We start from the raw sequence: 15,397 nt of genomic DNA, 5'->3' as shown, positions 1-15,397 counted from the left end.
CCAGTGACAGTAACTTTTATTTATTATCACACAGAATGGATGCTCCGGAGAAGTGGGTTTTTCTTAACCGTAGGCTGTTTGTTCAATTCTAACTCCCTTTATTTACAGGCTTATGGCACGGTCACGGTCACAACCCCAAATGTCTATTTTTGGAATTATTGTTGAAACGGGGGTGTCGCGGGCAGGGGGGGGGGGGTGTCCTAAAATAAACCACAACAGCCCGCAGCGAACAGATGAGACCAATTCAACTTTTGGAGAGACGCAACCCCACGTCACGCTGCGGTGGCCAATCACGTAGCTGGCGATTGTTGACAGCTGTCTGTGTTTTGAGTCCCGCGCAGGAAACCGCAAACATCACTGCCTCTATCGCTGCCACAAGAAAGTTAAAAAAAGGAGTTTGTTTGTTTAACAGCTGACTGTGGTCTAGACATACTCTATCTGTAAAGTGTCCTGAGATAACTCCTGTTTTGATTCGACGCTAGGAATAAAATTGAATTAAATTAGGACCCCAGAGTGTGAGGCAGGAATCTGTGGAAGCTGCGGTCTCTTCAAACAACCGCTCTTAGCTGGATCTATTCGAAAAACTATCAGCCCTCAGTCTATTATTATCTGATCGGAGTATGCTTTTGCTCCTCTGACCCACAGGTCTGATTTGTACACCCTGCAAGGAAGGACAAGAATAGAATACTACAGAGGAAGAGCCGTCCACACTTTCCTGTCCTCCTCCGCTGGAGGAAAGGCTCCACACTTCTGCACGTTAAGCCCAGTGTGTAGAGGTTCATGGTTAAACAGACTGCAGCCATAATGCAAACATCTGAGTTAGGACCCCTAAGACATTTAAGAAAATTAAAAAAAAAAAGAATTACATTAAAACGACTATAAAAAGAAGGTATAATATTCCAGGTCAGGGAATACAGTTTGCGGTCCTAATTTAAAACATTTCAGGGGTTTTTTCTCCGGTTGGATTAGGGCTGCCCGATTATGGAAAACATCATAATCACGATTATTTTGGTCAATATTGAAATCCAGACTATTTAAAACGATTACTCATTGACTATTGGAAAGATGTTGCATTTCTTAACCTTAAAAAAAAAAATAGTGGAACAGGTAAACAAATCAACAGTGAAAACAGCTGATATCATCGTTCATCACGATGGAGAGCCACCATCGCAATGCCAAGCCCCCCCACCCTGTCAGACACACGCTAATCCTAGTGTACGTGGATCAATAAGTCAGTCTGATGTCCTGTAGGTACGGGACGATGTACGAAGGTGCTATTTTATGTGTGAGCTAATATTGCGCATCTGTTCATGTGTGCTGCAAGAGTTAGGTTTCTGTTTATTGAATGCGTTATTCAGTGCAAACATAACCGAGAATGTAGATTAATCTCAGTAATGATGGTATATTAGGTTGTTAGCGCTGTACTGTCGTTATGCAGATCACGGACATCTCATTGACTTTACTGCACCGTAGTTAAGTGAAAGTAGGTCAAGCTGTAAAAAACTGCCCCTACCAGCAGGGCAGCATAGCGAGAGATATAGTAAAATAGAAAGTGCTTACCCCCAACCCCCCCGCGATGACAATATCACTGTCCATCGCCATGTTCTACTCAAGGGGGTAAGCTTCGCTTCAGAACTCTAACCTCCTATGGCGCCATTTTGATGCTACAAAGCGATCACCTCCCGTTAGCATTCCATTGACTGCCATTCATTTTGACGCCACTTTGACAGCGAATAACTTTACATCTGAAGCGTTTAAAGACTCTATTTGTCCATTGTTTATTTCTAAAGAAACGCGACAATGTATAAAAGGCTCCATTACCTTGTATCTCACGTTATGCCTCCGTAGCAGACGCTTTTGTAAAAACTTTGTGTCATAACCACAAGACTTACTGTCGCGTAGTAGAGGAATTACCGTATAGTACAGGAGAAGCTTGCAGGCAGTTTTGACTTACGTTAGCTGTTTAGGTTTAATTAATGTTAACTAGCATTTTAGTTAGCAATAATTAGACTGTGCCCATGTTATCTCCTTACATATACCTACACTCTCCGTCTCTGTAAGATTGGGAATGATTGAGATTTCTCTTGGCACAGCTACCAGAAGACTTCACACTTTCAGACACGTTGCTCACGTCACATCTACGTCTTCAAGCTCAGTTGGAGGCTGCTCAGTAACGCTCAGCGCTCACTGGAAAAGTGCTTCTAATATCCTTCACTGGTCTCTGTCCAGAGCAACGGGATCTGTTGGTCCATTCTTATATACTGTCTATGGTTCCACTGTAAACATCGTTAACTTCCAATTTAGGGGACATCGCCCAACCCTACTTACAAAACTAACTTTCTGTCATATGTGCTGAATCTGACCCTATGTTTGAGTAGAACTACATGAAGCAGGTCTTTACTTTATTGAAAGTACCCCATGCCAATCTCAGGGTATGGTGAAGGGTATGTAATGATGGGGGGGCTATTTTAATTCCAAAGGCCAAGGGAACATTATCAGGATGCATAGTATCCTGGATCCATGAAATAACTGGCCTTTAAAAATAAACATCTGTCTGCCTCTATGGGAATTTAACATAGGGGTGTGTATACTTATGCCCCCTGTATTTTAAGGAAGAACATTTATTTATTAACGATACATTATTCATTCACAAAGAAAATGTATGTCCTTAAAGGTTGGATTTTTCCTCATTTTTTTTTATTAAAAGGCATTAGGATCAATTTCCAAAAGATGATTTTTTTTTATTCCTCTTTTTAGTCAACTTTAGCATGGGTTCATAAACTTATGAGTGCCACTGTATCAAGACTGCTGTGTGTAGTGTGTAAACCTGTAACTACAGATGAACGTGTCCTACCTGCTGCCTCTCGTGTCGTACTGTTTCATGTTTTTGATGAAGTGGATCTTCTTGGTGTGTCGAGGTCTGGGAGAGCCGGAGAGGTTACGAGTCCTACAGACAGACAGACAGACAGACAGACAGACAGACAGACAGACAGACAGACAGACAGACAGACAGACAGACAGACAGAGAGACAAACAAAGGGATTAATGAAGAGCATCATTCTCAGTTCAGAAAATCAAGAATTCGGATTCCAGAGGACACATTTGAAACTGCAAAAAATCTATCGATGAATCGATTAGTTGTCAACTATTAAATGACTAATTACCATTTTGGCAATAGATTCCTTCGGTTTGAGAAAACCTCACCGTTTGCAGCTTGTTAAATGTGAATATTTTATAGTTTCTTCACTCCTGTGACAGTAAACTGAATAGCTTTGAATTGTGGACAAAACAAAGACATTTCAGGACGTCATATTGGGCTTTGGGAAACACTGATCCACATGTTTCACCATGTTCTGACAACAACTAATCCATTCATCCAGGAAATTATCGCAAGATTAATCGATTGCGGCACCAGACACATTTGAGTAAAAAAAAAAAAGAATAAAAAAAAAATAAAAGAGCATACACCTCTTCTTTAACATTAACACACACACAAACCTCTCTGTGAGGGACTGTTACATACTGAACAAATGATATGGTATAATGTTCCAAACAATGACAGAGCAGTATTTTTATGGAATTTATTTCTTCATGTGATTAAAAAGAAAATCTTTCTTTGTTTCGAAGCTGTAAAAACCCCCACTGATTTGTGACACCAAAGCTGAGGCTGTGTGTGTACGTGTGTGTGTGTGTGTGTGTGTGTGTGTGTGTGTGTGTCTGTCTGTCGAAGGTCAGATTATGAGCCCGGTTGTGTCGACCTTGTGGATTTAGACAACAGCAGTGAAAGCAGGCCAAGAAGCTGAGCTCAGTGACATCATAGCAGTTACATAACATAACAACACCAGCAGCAAGAGAGAGACACACACACACACTCTTCAGCACGTATGCAAACATAAGCTAACACCACACACACATTTCTCATATACTGTAAACTCATACAGCAAACACCATCCACAAAAAATGTTTTGTCTGTTTTTTCTTTCAATAATCAAAAGAAGAATGCCGTTACTACCACCAGGCAAGAAGCCGTGCACCATTCCCTGGGATGTGTGAAGGACAACATGACGACACATACAGTTTTAAACTGAACAATTTAAATCTACATACACCAAAAGCAGATCGGAACACAAACCTTCTGCTCATCACTGTACTCCACACACGCACGCACGCAGCATCTGTTACTGTTTTTAATGGCTGACCTGGTGATTCCACACCACACATGGGAAGTAGTGAAGCAGATGTTTGAGGGAGCTGTGTGTGTGTGTGTGTGTGTGTGTGTGTGTGTGTGTGTGTGTGTGTGTGTGTGTGTGTGTGTGTGTGTGTGTGAGAGAGACTCAGTAGTGACATCTGGGTAGTTAGATGAGCCTCCTCATTCAGTCACATTGACTTAACAGGAAGTTCTGCCGTCTGCTGGTCCTTTAACATTCCACCCCGAAACGACAATACACACAATTCTCGCTGACAGTATTTCCCAAGGAAATTCCACCCTAAATGTACAGTATTTATTTCTTTAAAAAAGCCAAACAGTTATCATATATAGTCATAGAGTTCTTTAAATTAGTGTAACATTTCACTGGAATTCACATTATGATACGTCAGAGACTACAGTGGTGTCATGATTCCCATCAGCACATGGCAGTTTAGGCTCATGCACTCTACGCCGCCAGTGGTACCATCAGGAGCTAGGTTTCCATCCACACGTTTTTATCCGAATTAAGTGATATCGAATGAAAAATGCCTTATGGAAAAAGTAAAATTAGATTGAATTTCATGAATATCGAGTCAAAGGAAATATGTTCGGTCTCATCGGATTTTATCTTGATCAGTTATACGACTTATGCGATAAACGCTGATGGAAACGTTATTTGCCAAATAAATTAATGAATTGCAATTAAGTTTTAGGTCATTTTATGGTCGCAACCCGCCACAAAACGATGAAGAAGAAGTTTTAGTTAATTTACGAGGAGACAAGAGACTTTTTGAATTTAATTTACGAGCAAAATATAACGGCTATTTTAGATAGCAAAAATCTAAGAAATGCCATAATTTATCAGGAACTCGCGAAGGAAATGACCAACAAAGGTTACGACAAGCCGTGGGACGTCCTCCGGAGTAAATGGAAGGCGCTCAAACAGCGATACACGTCTCAAAAAAGGAGAGTTGTCTCGCAGCAGTGCCGGAGGGAAAATAAAAGGCAAGTTCCACCTTTTTGATGAGCTGGATCAGATCCTCGGCCAAAGGCCCATCGGAGCTTCCTTGGCTTCTAATATTAACAACTACTTTTGTCTAGCAAAACTTTGTTGCAAATGTTTGCTTGAATGTTGTGCGATTCAGTGCGAAAATGAACGGAAACACCTTAAAATGTCTCAAATCAATTCGATATACCAATTTAATCGCAAAACAGCATGCAACGTCATTTTAACCAGCTTTATTCGCATGAGTTTTTTTACCGAACTTCAGATAATTCGATTGACAAGTGGATGGAAACTTAGCTACTGTGACGTTAACAGTTTGTAACAGAAAATAAAATGGATTATTGATAATTTTATTGTAGCTGACCTTTCTATTGGCTGTTGAAACCGGTGACGTCTCTTGCGTTCTAAAACAGAAACAACTGAAACATCATCGTGTAAATATCTGGTTTTGTGTCCCTCTGGAGAGTGAGGGCTTCTTTCTGGAGTCATTGTCAGTGCTGGGGGAAATATGAAAGATTGAATTAGGGCCTAGATGTTCTGATGGAAATGGAGCACAGCATCAAATTAAAGCAACACATTCAGATCTGGTAATGAACTCCACCACACCACAAAGATGATGTCAACAGTGTCACAGTGTTGGAATGTAGATTTTGAACTGTTCCAGTGAAGATGTGGATCAGTCAGCCTCCCCAGTCTCAGCTGTCACCTCTGCAGTATTTTAAAACCAAAGAGTCTATTTTCGAATGATTCTATCTTTAGTATCTACTGTAACCACGGTCACATGATGGAATCTTCTCAGCCTTCATATTTCCAATGGGAACCGTCATTCTGCAGCATTCCGGAATGTTGTGGAATGTTCCCATTGTGTGGGAATGAAAAGAGCCCATTGGGCAATGCCCCTGGCAGATTATGATAGTGGTGGTGAGCGTTATGATGATAGTGGCTGGTGTTTTAAGATAATAATAAGATAATAAAAGACAAATAGGGCGACACGGGGACCCATTTAGGTTCCAATGTCTAAATCGTTATCACAGCCAACACAGCAGTCTCTGCTGCAACCTGACCCTCTATATGCAACCTGACCCTCTATATGACATCCTTAATGTGTTTCTTCTCAGTTTGTGCAACCATGCTAACATCAGCAAGTAGTAACAAGTAGTAACAAGTAGGGCTGGTTGTTGTTTAAAATGTTTTGATACCATAATTTTTGCTTTGAGAAATATGAGCAGGTTTCTCTACAGACATCTGTTTTTATCATAGACTGTTAAAGGTGCTCTAAGTGATGGGACGCGTTTTTTAGGCTACAACATTTTGCCTGGGGTGTCTACAGAGACCGCGTTTTTTTACAGTGTGTTCAGGGTACAGGCAGTTAGCAGATAGGGAGGAGAGGTTTGCTGTATGTGACAAAAAATGTTGTAGCCTAAAAGACGCGTCACATCACTTAGAGCACCTTTAATATTAATGGACAACGCGTCCGGTTCGGCGAAGTGCTGCAAATGCGGAAGTGCCTTAAACCTGCGTTCTATCTGAATTCCTGCAGGGGGCGACACGTGCGGTTGCAAAAGGAGTTCGGTTTCTGTAGAAGTCTATGAGAAAGTGACCCACTTCTCACTTGATTTATTACCTCAGTAAACATCTTCATAATGAGTGTATGGTCTCAATCGCTAGTTTTAAGTCTTCTGCAACACAGAAGGAGGTTCATTAATTTACAGTCTACGGTTTTTATTAAACAAACGTAGCCTTCCGTCGCACATGCTGAACGTTGTCTAAACAAAAGCAGCCACACAACACCTTTGCCAACAGTAAATTGCCTCATGTCTGCAAAATTAGTATTTTTTTCCAGTAGGGGTGTCACGATTCTCCAAATCCACGTTTCGATTGGACTTTAGATTTTGAGGTCACAATTCGATTAAATTTTCGATTTCAACATTTTCTTTTCAGCAGTGACTGCAATGAGCCACTCGATGGAAGAAGGGCACTTTCAGTTTCTCAAAGTTTAGGCTAAGTGCAACTGAATGCTCCATTAGTTTAACGAGGTGCACATGAACACATCATGAAGGAATCACGAATCCTGCTTTTGATTTTGATAGTTGAAATTGAAAGTTCCTATCAAATCGATTTTCAAAATCGTGAAACCCCTATAAAATTAGGAACTATATGATACAAGAATAAGTAAACAACACTAGAAATCCAACAAGACATTCATTGCCGACTTTAGGTGCTTGTACCAAAACCCAGCCCCACCCCCGAGGTTACATAGCTGAATAATGACCAGTGTCTTTAAGTGCTGCAGTAATCAGTAGTTAACTCATCTTAAGATTGGCAGCTACACATAATAATTAGGACTTAACAACATGTTTGGATGGAACACGAACAAACACCCACACACAGTTACGATGATAAAATTCTACAACAGTGACTGACATTTAACAGGATAGGTTTACGATAGCGAGTGCTAAACTGCTACAATAAACATAGCTGTTCTCTTTAAATTATTTTCTCAGCTTGGGATGCTTCTGTTGGGAAAACGCTGTTGTCGTAAGCATCAACAATATCCGGATAAAAACGTGATAGCTGGCGCCAGTGCTCTCCCAGTCTTTCTAAATCTGTCCCAGTATCTGAGCTGTGGATCTGCAGCCTCATTACAAAAAAAAATAAAAATAAAAAAAAGTCTGACCAGCGGCACATTTCCATGAGAACCGGCCGGCAACATCTCTCTGGGATGTTGTGGAAAGTTTCTGTTTTTGTGGGAACGGAAAAATCCAGTCTGCCGTGCTGCACAGTATGATGAGGAGGAGGACAAGATAACCTACTTTTAGACTTGGAAGGATTTTCTGAATATGTGACATTATTCTGTAAATATCTTCATCTCTGTGCTATGAACTGAAAAAGGCCAACAAGCTTTTTTACGTTGCAGTCACATTAGGTTTGGATGATGCCCCTGCACCACAAAAGCTCTGAAATCATTTCTGTGCTATCTAACAACAAATGCAAGAGTGAATTAATACATGAATATTTAAATAGCGTAAATGAAAGAAAACAGCAGGTTATAGAGCTGAAACCTTTGTTTTTGGTGGATAAATCTAGTGACTGACTATTGAGTTTATCATTATCTGATCAGTACAAAATACCGACAATAAATTTGATTCATCAGTTAATTAAAATAAAAAATAAAAAACATTTTCAAACTAAATACCTTTTTTGAGATCTCAATTTTTGTCATACAAAACAATAACCATAGTTATAATATATGATATATATTATACTGAAATGGGCTATACTGCATAATGAGTACTTTTACTTTTAGTTCTTTGTGTATATTGTAGGGCTGCAGCTATCGATTCTTTTTGTAATCGATTAATCTAGCACTTTATATAGCGTTTTTAAACAACCCAAACTAGGGAAAAAAGCAACATTTTTGGAAAAAAGCAACCTACATTGCTTACAATATCATCTCTCGAAAAACTAAACATATTAAGTGCATTTAAGTGCCATATTACATTGTTTTTAAAGATTTTTTTTTTCAAATGATATCAACTAAGGCATACATTAAACATACACAAACATTACATTAAGTTGTGCAACTTAACTTTCAGAACTACAAGTTTCAACCTGAGACTGATCTGTATATACAGTAGGCCTATATGTAAATATTAGATATACTCAACCTATTTTCATTTAAATATTTGATTATAATGTCACACAGCTCTGTTACACTTATGCTATTAGGTCGTTGATCAGCTGTTTCTCTGGAGAGAGAGAGAGAGAGAGAGAGAAAGAGAGAGGGAGAGAGAGAGAGAGAGAGAGAGAGAGAGAGAGAGAGAGAGATGCTCAACAATCAGCTGTTTTTCCGAAGGGATAGTCAACGCGTCAGCTCTTTAGATCAGATCGTGGTCACCACTACGTATTTTCTTGTCTTTGATTTTGGTAGTAGTTGTGTTTGGTGTAGTTTCATCGTCCATACGACTCTGTGATTTACTTTTGTCGGGTCCGCTTCGTGGAACGGATGATTAAGTTAGACTCCATGTTTTCTATTGAGATGCTAAAGCACTGACGTCGTGCTATTATTGTGGTAAGTTTGTTTGATTTTGCAGTAGACACACTGTACAGAGTTTTAGTTTTAATTACGTTTGAACGGATTCCAAACTTTGGAGACTTTCTGTTGTTTTCTCCAGCCTGTCTCTTCTCTTAGCGCCTACGCTCTAGCATTTGTCGCCAGCAGCAGACTGAGCCGCGTCTGTGCGACAGTAATAATGCTCCGTGCGGAAACACCGTCCGTCAGCGATACAACGTTGGTAACATTGATTTAACGAAGCTTCGAGGCAAGTCATTTTGCATGGAGGATTTTTTGTAATTGAATTATTCAAGTTATTCGAGGAAGCGTTTCAGCCCTAGTATATTGTGATGCTAATACTTGTGTAATTACCTAACATTTTGAATGCAGGACTTTCTACACTTTGGTAGTGCTACTTCAACTGAAGTAAATGATCTGAATACTTCTTCCACCACTGATTAATAGTAATTAATAGTACTTGATTAAAATATTAAAGAGTAACTTCTACAAGTTTCACAATAGAATGTTGCAGGAATGACGTATTTCTGTAGGCCGAACAAAAAGTTAGCGTCGCCCGGGCTGCCTAAAAAAAAAAAAAAAAAAAAAAGGGATTTTTCCATTGGCTTTTGGATTATTGTGTAAAATAAGCTCTGAGGCAAACAAAAGTGTATGGTACCTACATGTTTTGTTCAGCAAGATAATCTTCACAAATGAACACCACTTTCATTATTTTTTTTTAAGTGTAAATGCAATCGCCGGAAGTAAAAAAGCTAACATTAAGCCAAAATCAAACTACACCACAGTCGCATGACTACGTCACCACCGCTAGCTTCCAAACACTTCCAACAGATTTTGCGTGTTCGCCATGATGACGTTCATATTCTAAGTTAGTCACTTGTTTAGCCTGACAGGCCAGCCCCACATCAAGATGTTGGGTCTGGGAACTCACCATTGACAGGGCTCAATCCGAGGGGCGGGATAAACGGTTGTCTTTCAAATTCCCTCTGCACGCAAAAGGATAGCGCTACAACCAAGCAGAGCCACCGGAGAGTTGTTAGACCCCCTGGCTGCAAATTGCATTTGCTGCCGCTAGGGTGCGTCTAGATTTCTTTAGGATTTTGTTAGCAATCCCCCTTTTTTAATTCACAAGTAGCATATTTATTGGCATATTTACTAGCGTCTTTACTACCGTATTTACAGGCATATTTACTGGCGTAATTTAATGCTGTGTTAATCTATTCAAAAAACCCATTGCCTTCAATCAGAATCAGAAAGGGCTTTATTGCCAAGTAAGTTTTTTGCACATACAAGGACAAGGGAACCGGAAGTGCAAAAATGCAAACTCATTTGCGGGTTTTCCGACTCATCCCTGCAGCACTGTTGGCAGTGAGATGTGATTCAGACAGACATGACCTTCCAGCACCGACAGCAGCTCCAATAAATCACAGAGGAAAGCGGGACTCTGCAGGTCAGGGCCAAGAACCAGCTGCAGGCCTGCATGGTTTTAGGGGACTGCAGTGATGGATTTTTCTAGGACGCAGAGTCATTTTTATTCAGTTTGAGTCGTGAACAGCATCAGAGTCACACTTGTAATAGCTGCTGTTGTTTCAGCTTAAAATAAACCAGTGCAAACACACTGTCAGAACTGTCAGAATGCTTAAAATAGTATAAAAGCATTTATTGGAACTTTTTTTGGCCTGTTCTCTCTGTTTTTTACCATCGGTTCCTTTATTCCCCCCTCTCGTCACTTGCTGCATTTTCGGTCTCTGGCTATATTAAACATCCCAACTTCACATTTCTTCAAACACACACGTTTTAGATGACATTAAAGTATCATTCTGCACACACACAGCAATGATACTAAAATCAATAACTGGATTTCTAGTGAAATAAATCACTCACATGACGTGATTTAACGGTTCGTTGAGTTGAACAATAACATGTTTTTCAGTTGGACTTTTGATATTGAAATTGGAGTCGGCTACCTTGCCGTTTCAGCAGTTCCACAGACCAATTTTTCACATACGTTCTGAACCGTAGGGAGCTTGTTCTGATATAACTGGAGTAGTATATTTGACGTTGTGGCTACTGAGGCTGCTGGGATATTCGCTGCAGAACAGCTTACGTTCAGCTGATGGAAGAATTGCAGAAAGTGGTGTGGCATTTCTCTCTTTTTGTCAAGATTGTGGATGGCACTGGCCGGTCAACTCATCCGTACAGTGTGAGCACAAAAGTCGCAAGTTCTGGCTGTACAGAAAGGAGGATTAACATGTGTAGTGTGTTAAAAAAAAAAACACACACACACACACACAAGATTGATTAAAACTTCTGCTTCAGCTTCAAAAGGTTCCACATTTAGGGTTTTAGGGAAGTGGTGGATGATTGCAGAGCTTACAGAGCTGTAATCCAATGATGAGGATAGAGTTTATACGAAGTACACACACACACACACACACACACACACTAATCCTAATGTGACATTACCTGGGTAAAGTGTTTATGTGACAGACCAGATTAATTAATTTATTAAATCTGGTTATAATGGAAGTTATTTGAGTGTACACACACACACACACACACACACGTCAGAACTATAACACAATATAAGGGTCAGAAATGAGAGTGGGTGAGAAGCAGGGCCACATGGTATGTGCAGGTGCAGATTTGTAAGAACCCAAACACACACACACACACACACACACCTTTGATTATAATCCGAATGTGACATTACATGGGTAAGGTGTTTATGTGACGGACCAGATTAATTAATTATATCTGGTTATAGGTTATTTGAGTGCATGTAAACACGCAGTATGAATATGAACTACTGTCTTTGGAGAACGAAATGCCCGTTCAGATGACTTTACTTCTTCGATATAATGATAATGATGTGAATCTTCGAGCCGAGGAAATGTCCCTTCATCAGCCTGTTGGGAACATTTAAATGTTCTCAGAGAACTGGATGTGTGAAGACTGAGTGTGTGTGTGTGTGTGTGTGTGTGTGTGTGTGTGTGTGTGTGTGTGTGTGTGTGTGTGTGTGTGTGTGTGTGTGTGTGTGTGTGTGTGTGTGTGTGTGTGTGTGTGTGTGTGGTACAGTGATGTTATCTAACCAGACCACACATGTCACAGGAAGACTGTGGTGGTCACACTGATGTCCGTATATTTAAACCGTATTCATCGGTCAAAAGTTCTCTGATGGTTTTCTAAAGTATAATCCACAATGAACTATCATGTAGGTATGGTTGAAAACTGTATCACGATATACGTTTTTCATATCGGTCGATATCGATAATTATTGATATTTTTTATGACCTATTTAAAATAAGGACCAGGAGAAAAATATATTAAATTTAAACATTTTTATTTTAAACTTAACCCTGCTCTGATTATAATCCCCTCAGTTATAAAAGCAGAAATGTCAACACAACCATGGAAAACACTCAAATAATTAAAATGTAAACATGTCTAAAAACACTTAACAATTATCTCTTAACATTAAGGTGCAAAATTAAAGAATAAGTAAGAAATGCTTAATAAAGTGTCATAAAATAGTGCAAAGTGTTAGCTAAATATAAGAAACCTGAGAAGGAACTATTTTCTGCAGATTTAGTGCTAGGTTGGTAACCTGGCTTCTGGACAGTGCTCAGCACGTCTGCCTTCGTTATTTCTTTGTAGCGTTTAGTAAGGCGCTGATGCAGAGTACCTCTCCATGGCGGTCTGCTGCTTGTGCCGTGTAGCAGCTGCAGATGTTGTTCGACGTTGATGGCGAATACGGCCGTGCTCCAAAGTGTGAGCGCGGCTAACATGGTAAAACAAGTTTATGGTATTACCAGTGTTGGTGGGGACTACGGTCTGACTACATTGGTCTGACTACGTTCAGACTTATAAAATCCCCAAAACTGCCATACTGACTTTTCCTGTTTTATCAACGATTTCCTCGCTCGCTGCGGCACTCACTTTCCACTCCACGCCGGTTCTGTTATTGAAGAACACGAGACAGCAATGTGGCGCAACCAAACATGATACTGTTACATGATTGGCTGTTAGAGTGTCACTCCCTACGTTGCTAGGTTGCCAAAGAGTGAGGGCCTTTGTTCATGCAACCAAACTTGATTCACAACCTCTGGTTTCTTCTGATGAAGAAAAACAAGTTATCGAATGTTTTATCGACCGCATTTTCTATTGATATTGATTATGTGTCTATCGCGATACATATCATTATCGTTTTATCGCCCAGCCCTACTATCATGCTCATGTTGCAGGAGAGTGAGGTCTTTACACTTAGTATGTCAACAAGGGCTGGGAAATTTATCAATATTATATCAACATCGTGATATCAGACTAGATATCGTCCTAGATTCTGGATATCGTCATATCTACGTGTTCTCTTTTCCATGTTTTTAAGGCTGCATTACAGTGAAGTGATGTCATTTTTTTAAACTTACCAGACTGTTCTAATGTTTGCCTTTACCAACTTAGTCATTATATTCACATTACTGAGGATTATTTATCTAAAATCAAGTTGTGTAAATATTTAGTAAAAAGCACCAAGTCGACCCTACGATATCGTCACAATGTCGATATATTAGGAAACTTTCTCCATAAAGCCCTAATCTCAAATGGCAAACTTTTTGTTTCACAAAAAAGTGTAAATAAATAAAGATGGAGGGTCTCAGTGCAGCAGCCATGCTTATGGTTAGCCTTGGTTAGCTGGAAGTCTGACAGCAGAAACACAGAGTCATGACAGCATCTGGATTGTGTGACTGGCTGCCTAGAATATAACAGGGGCACAGAGAATCAGACTGGACCTTGAGTGAAGAAAAGTCCCCCCACCCTCCAGCCGTTATCTGTCTAAAACAACTACCCCGCCTGTTGCACTCCTTCCGAACCATTTGCCAACCAACAGAAGATTCAACCGTGCCTTTTCAGTGCGGACAGTTAGAGCTGGGCGATACGAAGAAAATCAAATATCCCAATATTTTGGACCAGATACCTCGATATCGATATTGCGATGATATTGTAGGGTTGACTATTGGTGTTTCATAAAATATTAACACAATGGGATTTTGGATAAATAATCAACAATAATGGGGATACAATTACTAAGTGGGTAAAGGCAAATAATAGAACAGCTACTGGTAAGTATAGAAAATGACATCACTTCGCTGTAATGCACCCTGTAAAACCAGGAAAGACAATACTTGTGTCATATACCTATATGTATTACCATATCACAAATCTAGGACGATAGATAGCTAGTCTCATATCACTATATATATAATCAATATAATATTGATATATTGCCCAGCCCTGATGAAAAGGTTTGTGTGCAGACAGGACCACCATAGACAGGTGAAGGTGAAGGACGTTTCATGATTTAGCCATATTCGTGAGGACATGGTCGGAAGGAAAGTTGTTCAGACTCAAAGAAAGAGATGAATCTTGTGTGTGTTGAGGGTGTGGAGGGGAGTGGGCTTCAGCTCTGTTTTCACTCTGGAGAGGCATGCAGGTTTAGACACGCACACACCAAGACATACAGATGATGTCAGTCAGATTCCATCTTGTGTGTGTGTGTGTGTGTGAGAGTGTGTGTGTGTGTGTGAGTGTGAGAGTGTGTGTGTGTGTGAGTGTGAGTGAGAGAGTGTGTGTGTGTGTGTGTGTGTGTGTGTGTGTGTGTGTGTGTGTGTGTGTGTGTGTGTGTGTGTGTGTGTTAGTCCAGAGGGTGTGTCAAATCAGCGTTTTGTGATGAATTTGATACATTTTCTGCTTCAAGCAACAAGTTCAGCACAACCTTTTGTGCACGGAGCAGCTCACAACTCCAACTTACTTTCAGTCAATGTTGATGTGATGTGTGGTGTGTGGTGTGTGTGTGTGTGTGTGTGTGTGTGTGTGTGTGTGTGTGTGTGTGTGTGTGTGTGTGTGTGTGTGTGTGTGTGTGTGTGTGTGTTTGTGAAAGAATGAGACAGGGGACAGAGTTTGACAAAACATGTAGGGCCAGAATCCAGACAAAATGTACGATATCTGCTTGTACATGAGTGTTGAGACTGATCAACCACTCTGATATTGCCATTTTAGTAGACAAAACACGGCAGACATTTCAAGGTAGTCTTCGCCTGAAAATGGTGAAATGCTGATGAATATTAAGCAC

The 15,397-nt window shown here is 40.2% G+C and overlaps 1 protein-coding gene across 1 annotated transcript in view; it reads right to left on the bottom strand.

The window, feature by feature from the left end:
- cables2b (Cdk5 and Abl enzyme substrate 2b) overlaps nt 1–15,397 on the bottom strand; it is a 44,401-nt gene that overhangs the window by 13,211 nt on the left and 15,793 nt on the right. The window contains exon 2 of the mRNA XM_039800794.1: nt 2,855–2,947. Within this exon, the coding sequence (XP_039656728.1) occupies nt 2,855–2,947 (93 nt within the window). The remainder of the gene's footprint in view (nt 1–2,854; nt 2,948–15,397) is intronic.

This window comes from Perca fluviatilis, chromosome 5 (assembly GCF_010015445.1).
Source record: "Perca fluviatilis chromosome 5, GENO_Pfluv_1.0, whole genome shotgun sequence".
NCBI classification, from domain to species: Eukaryota; Metazoa; Chordata; class Actinopteri; order Perciformes; family Percidae; genus Perca; species Perca fluviatilis.
The sequence above is the reverse complement of the archived record's forward strand: the minus strand, read 5'-3'. Positions and strand labels throughout refer to the sequence as shown.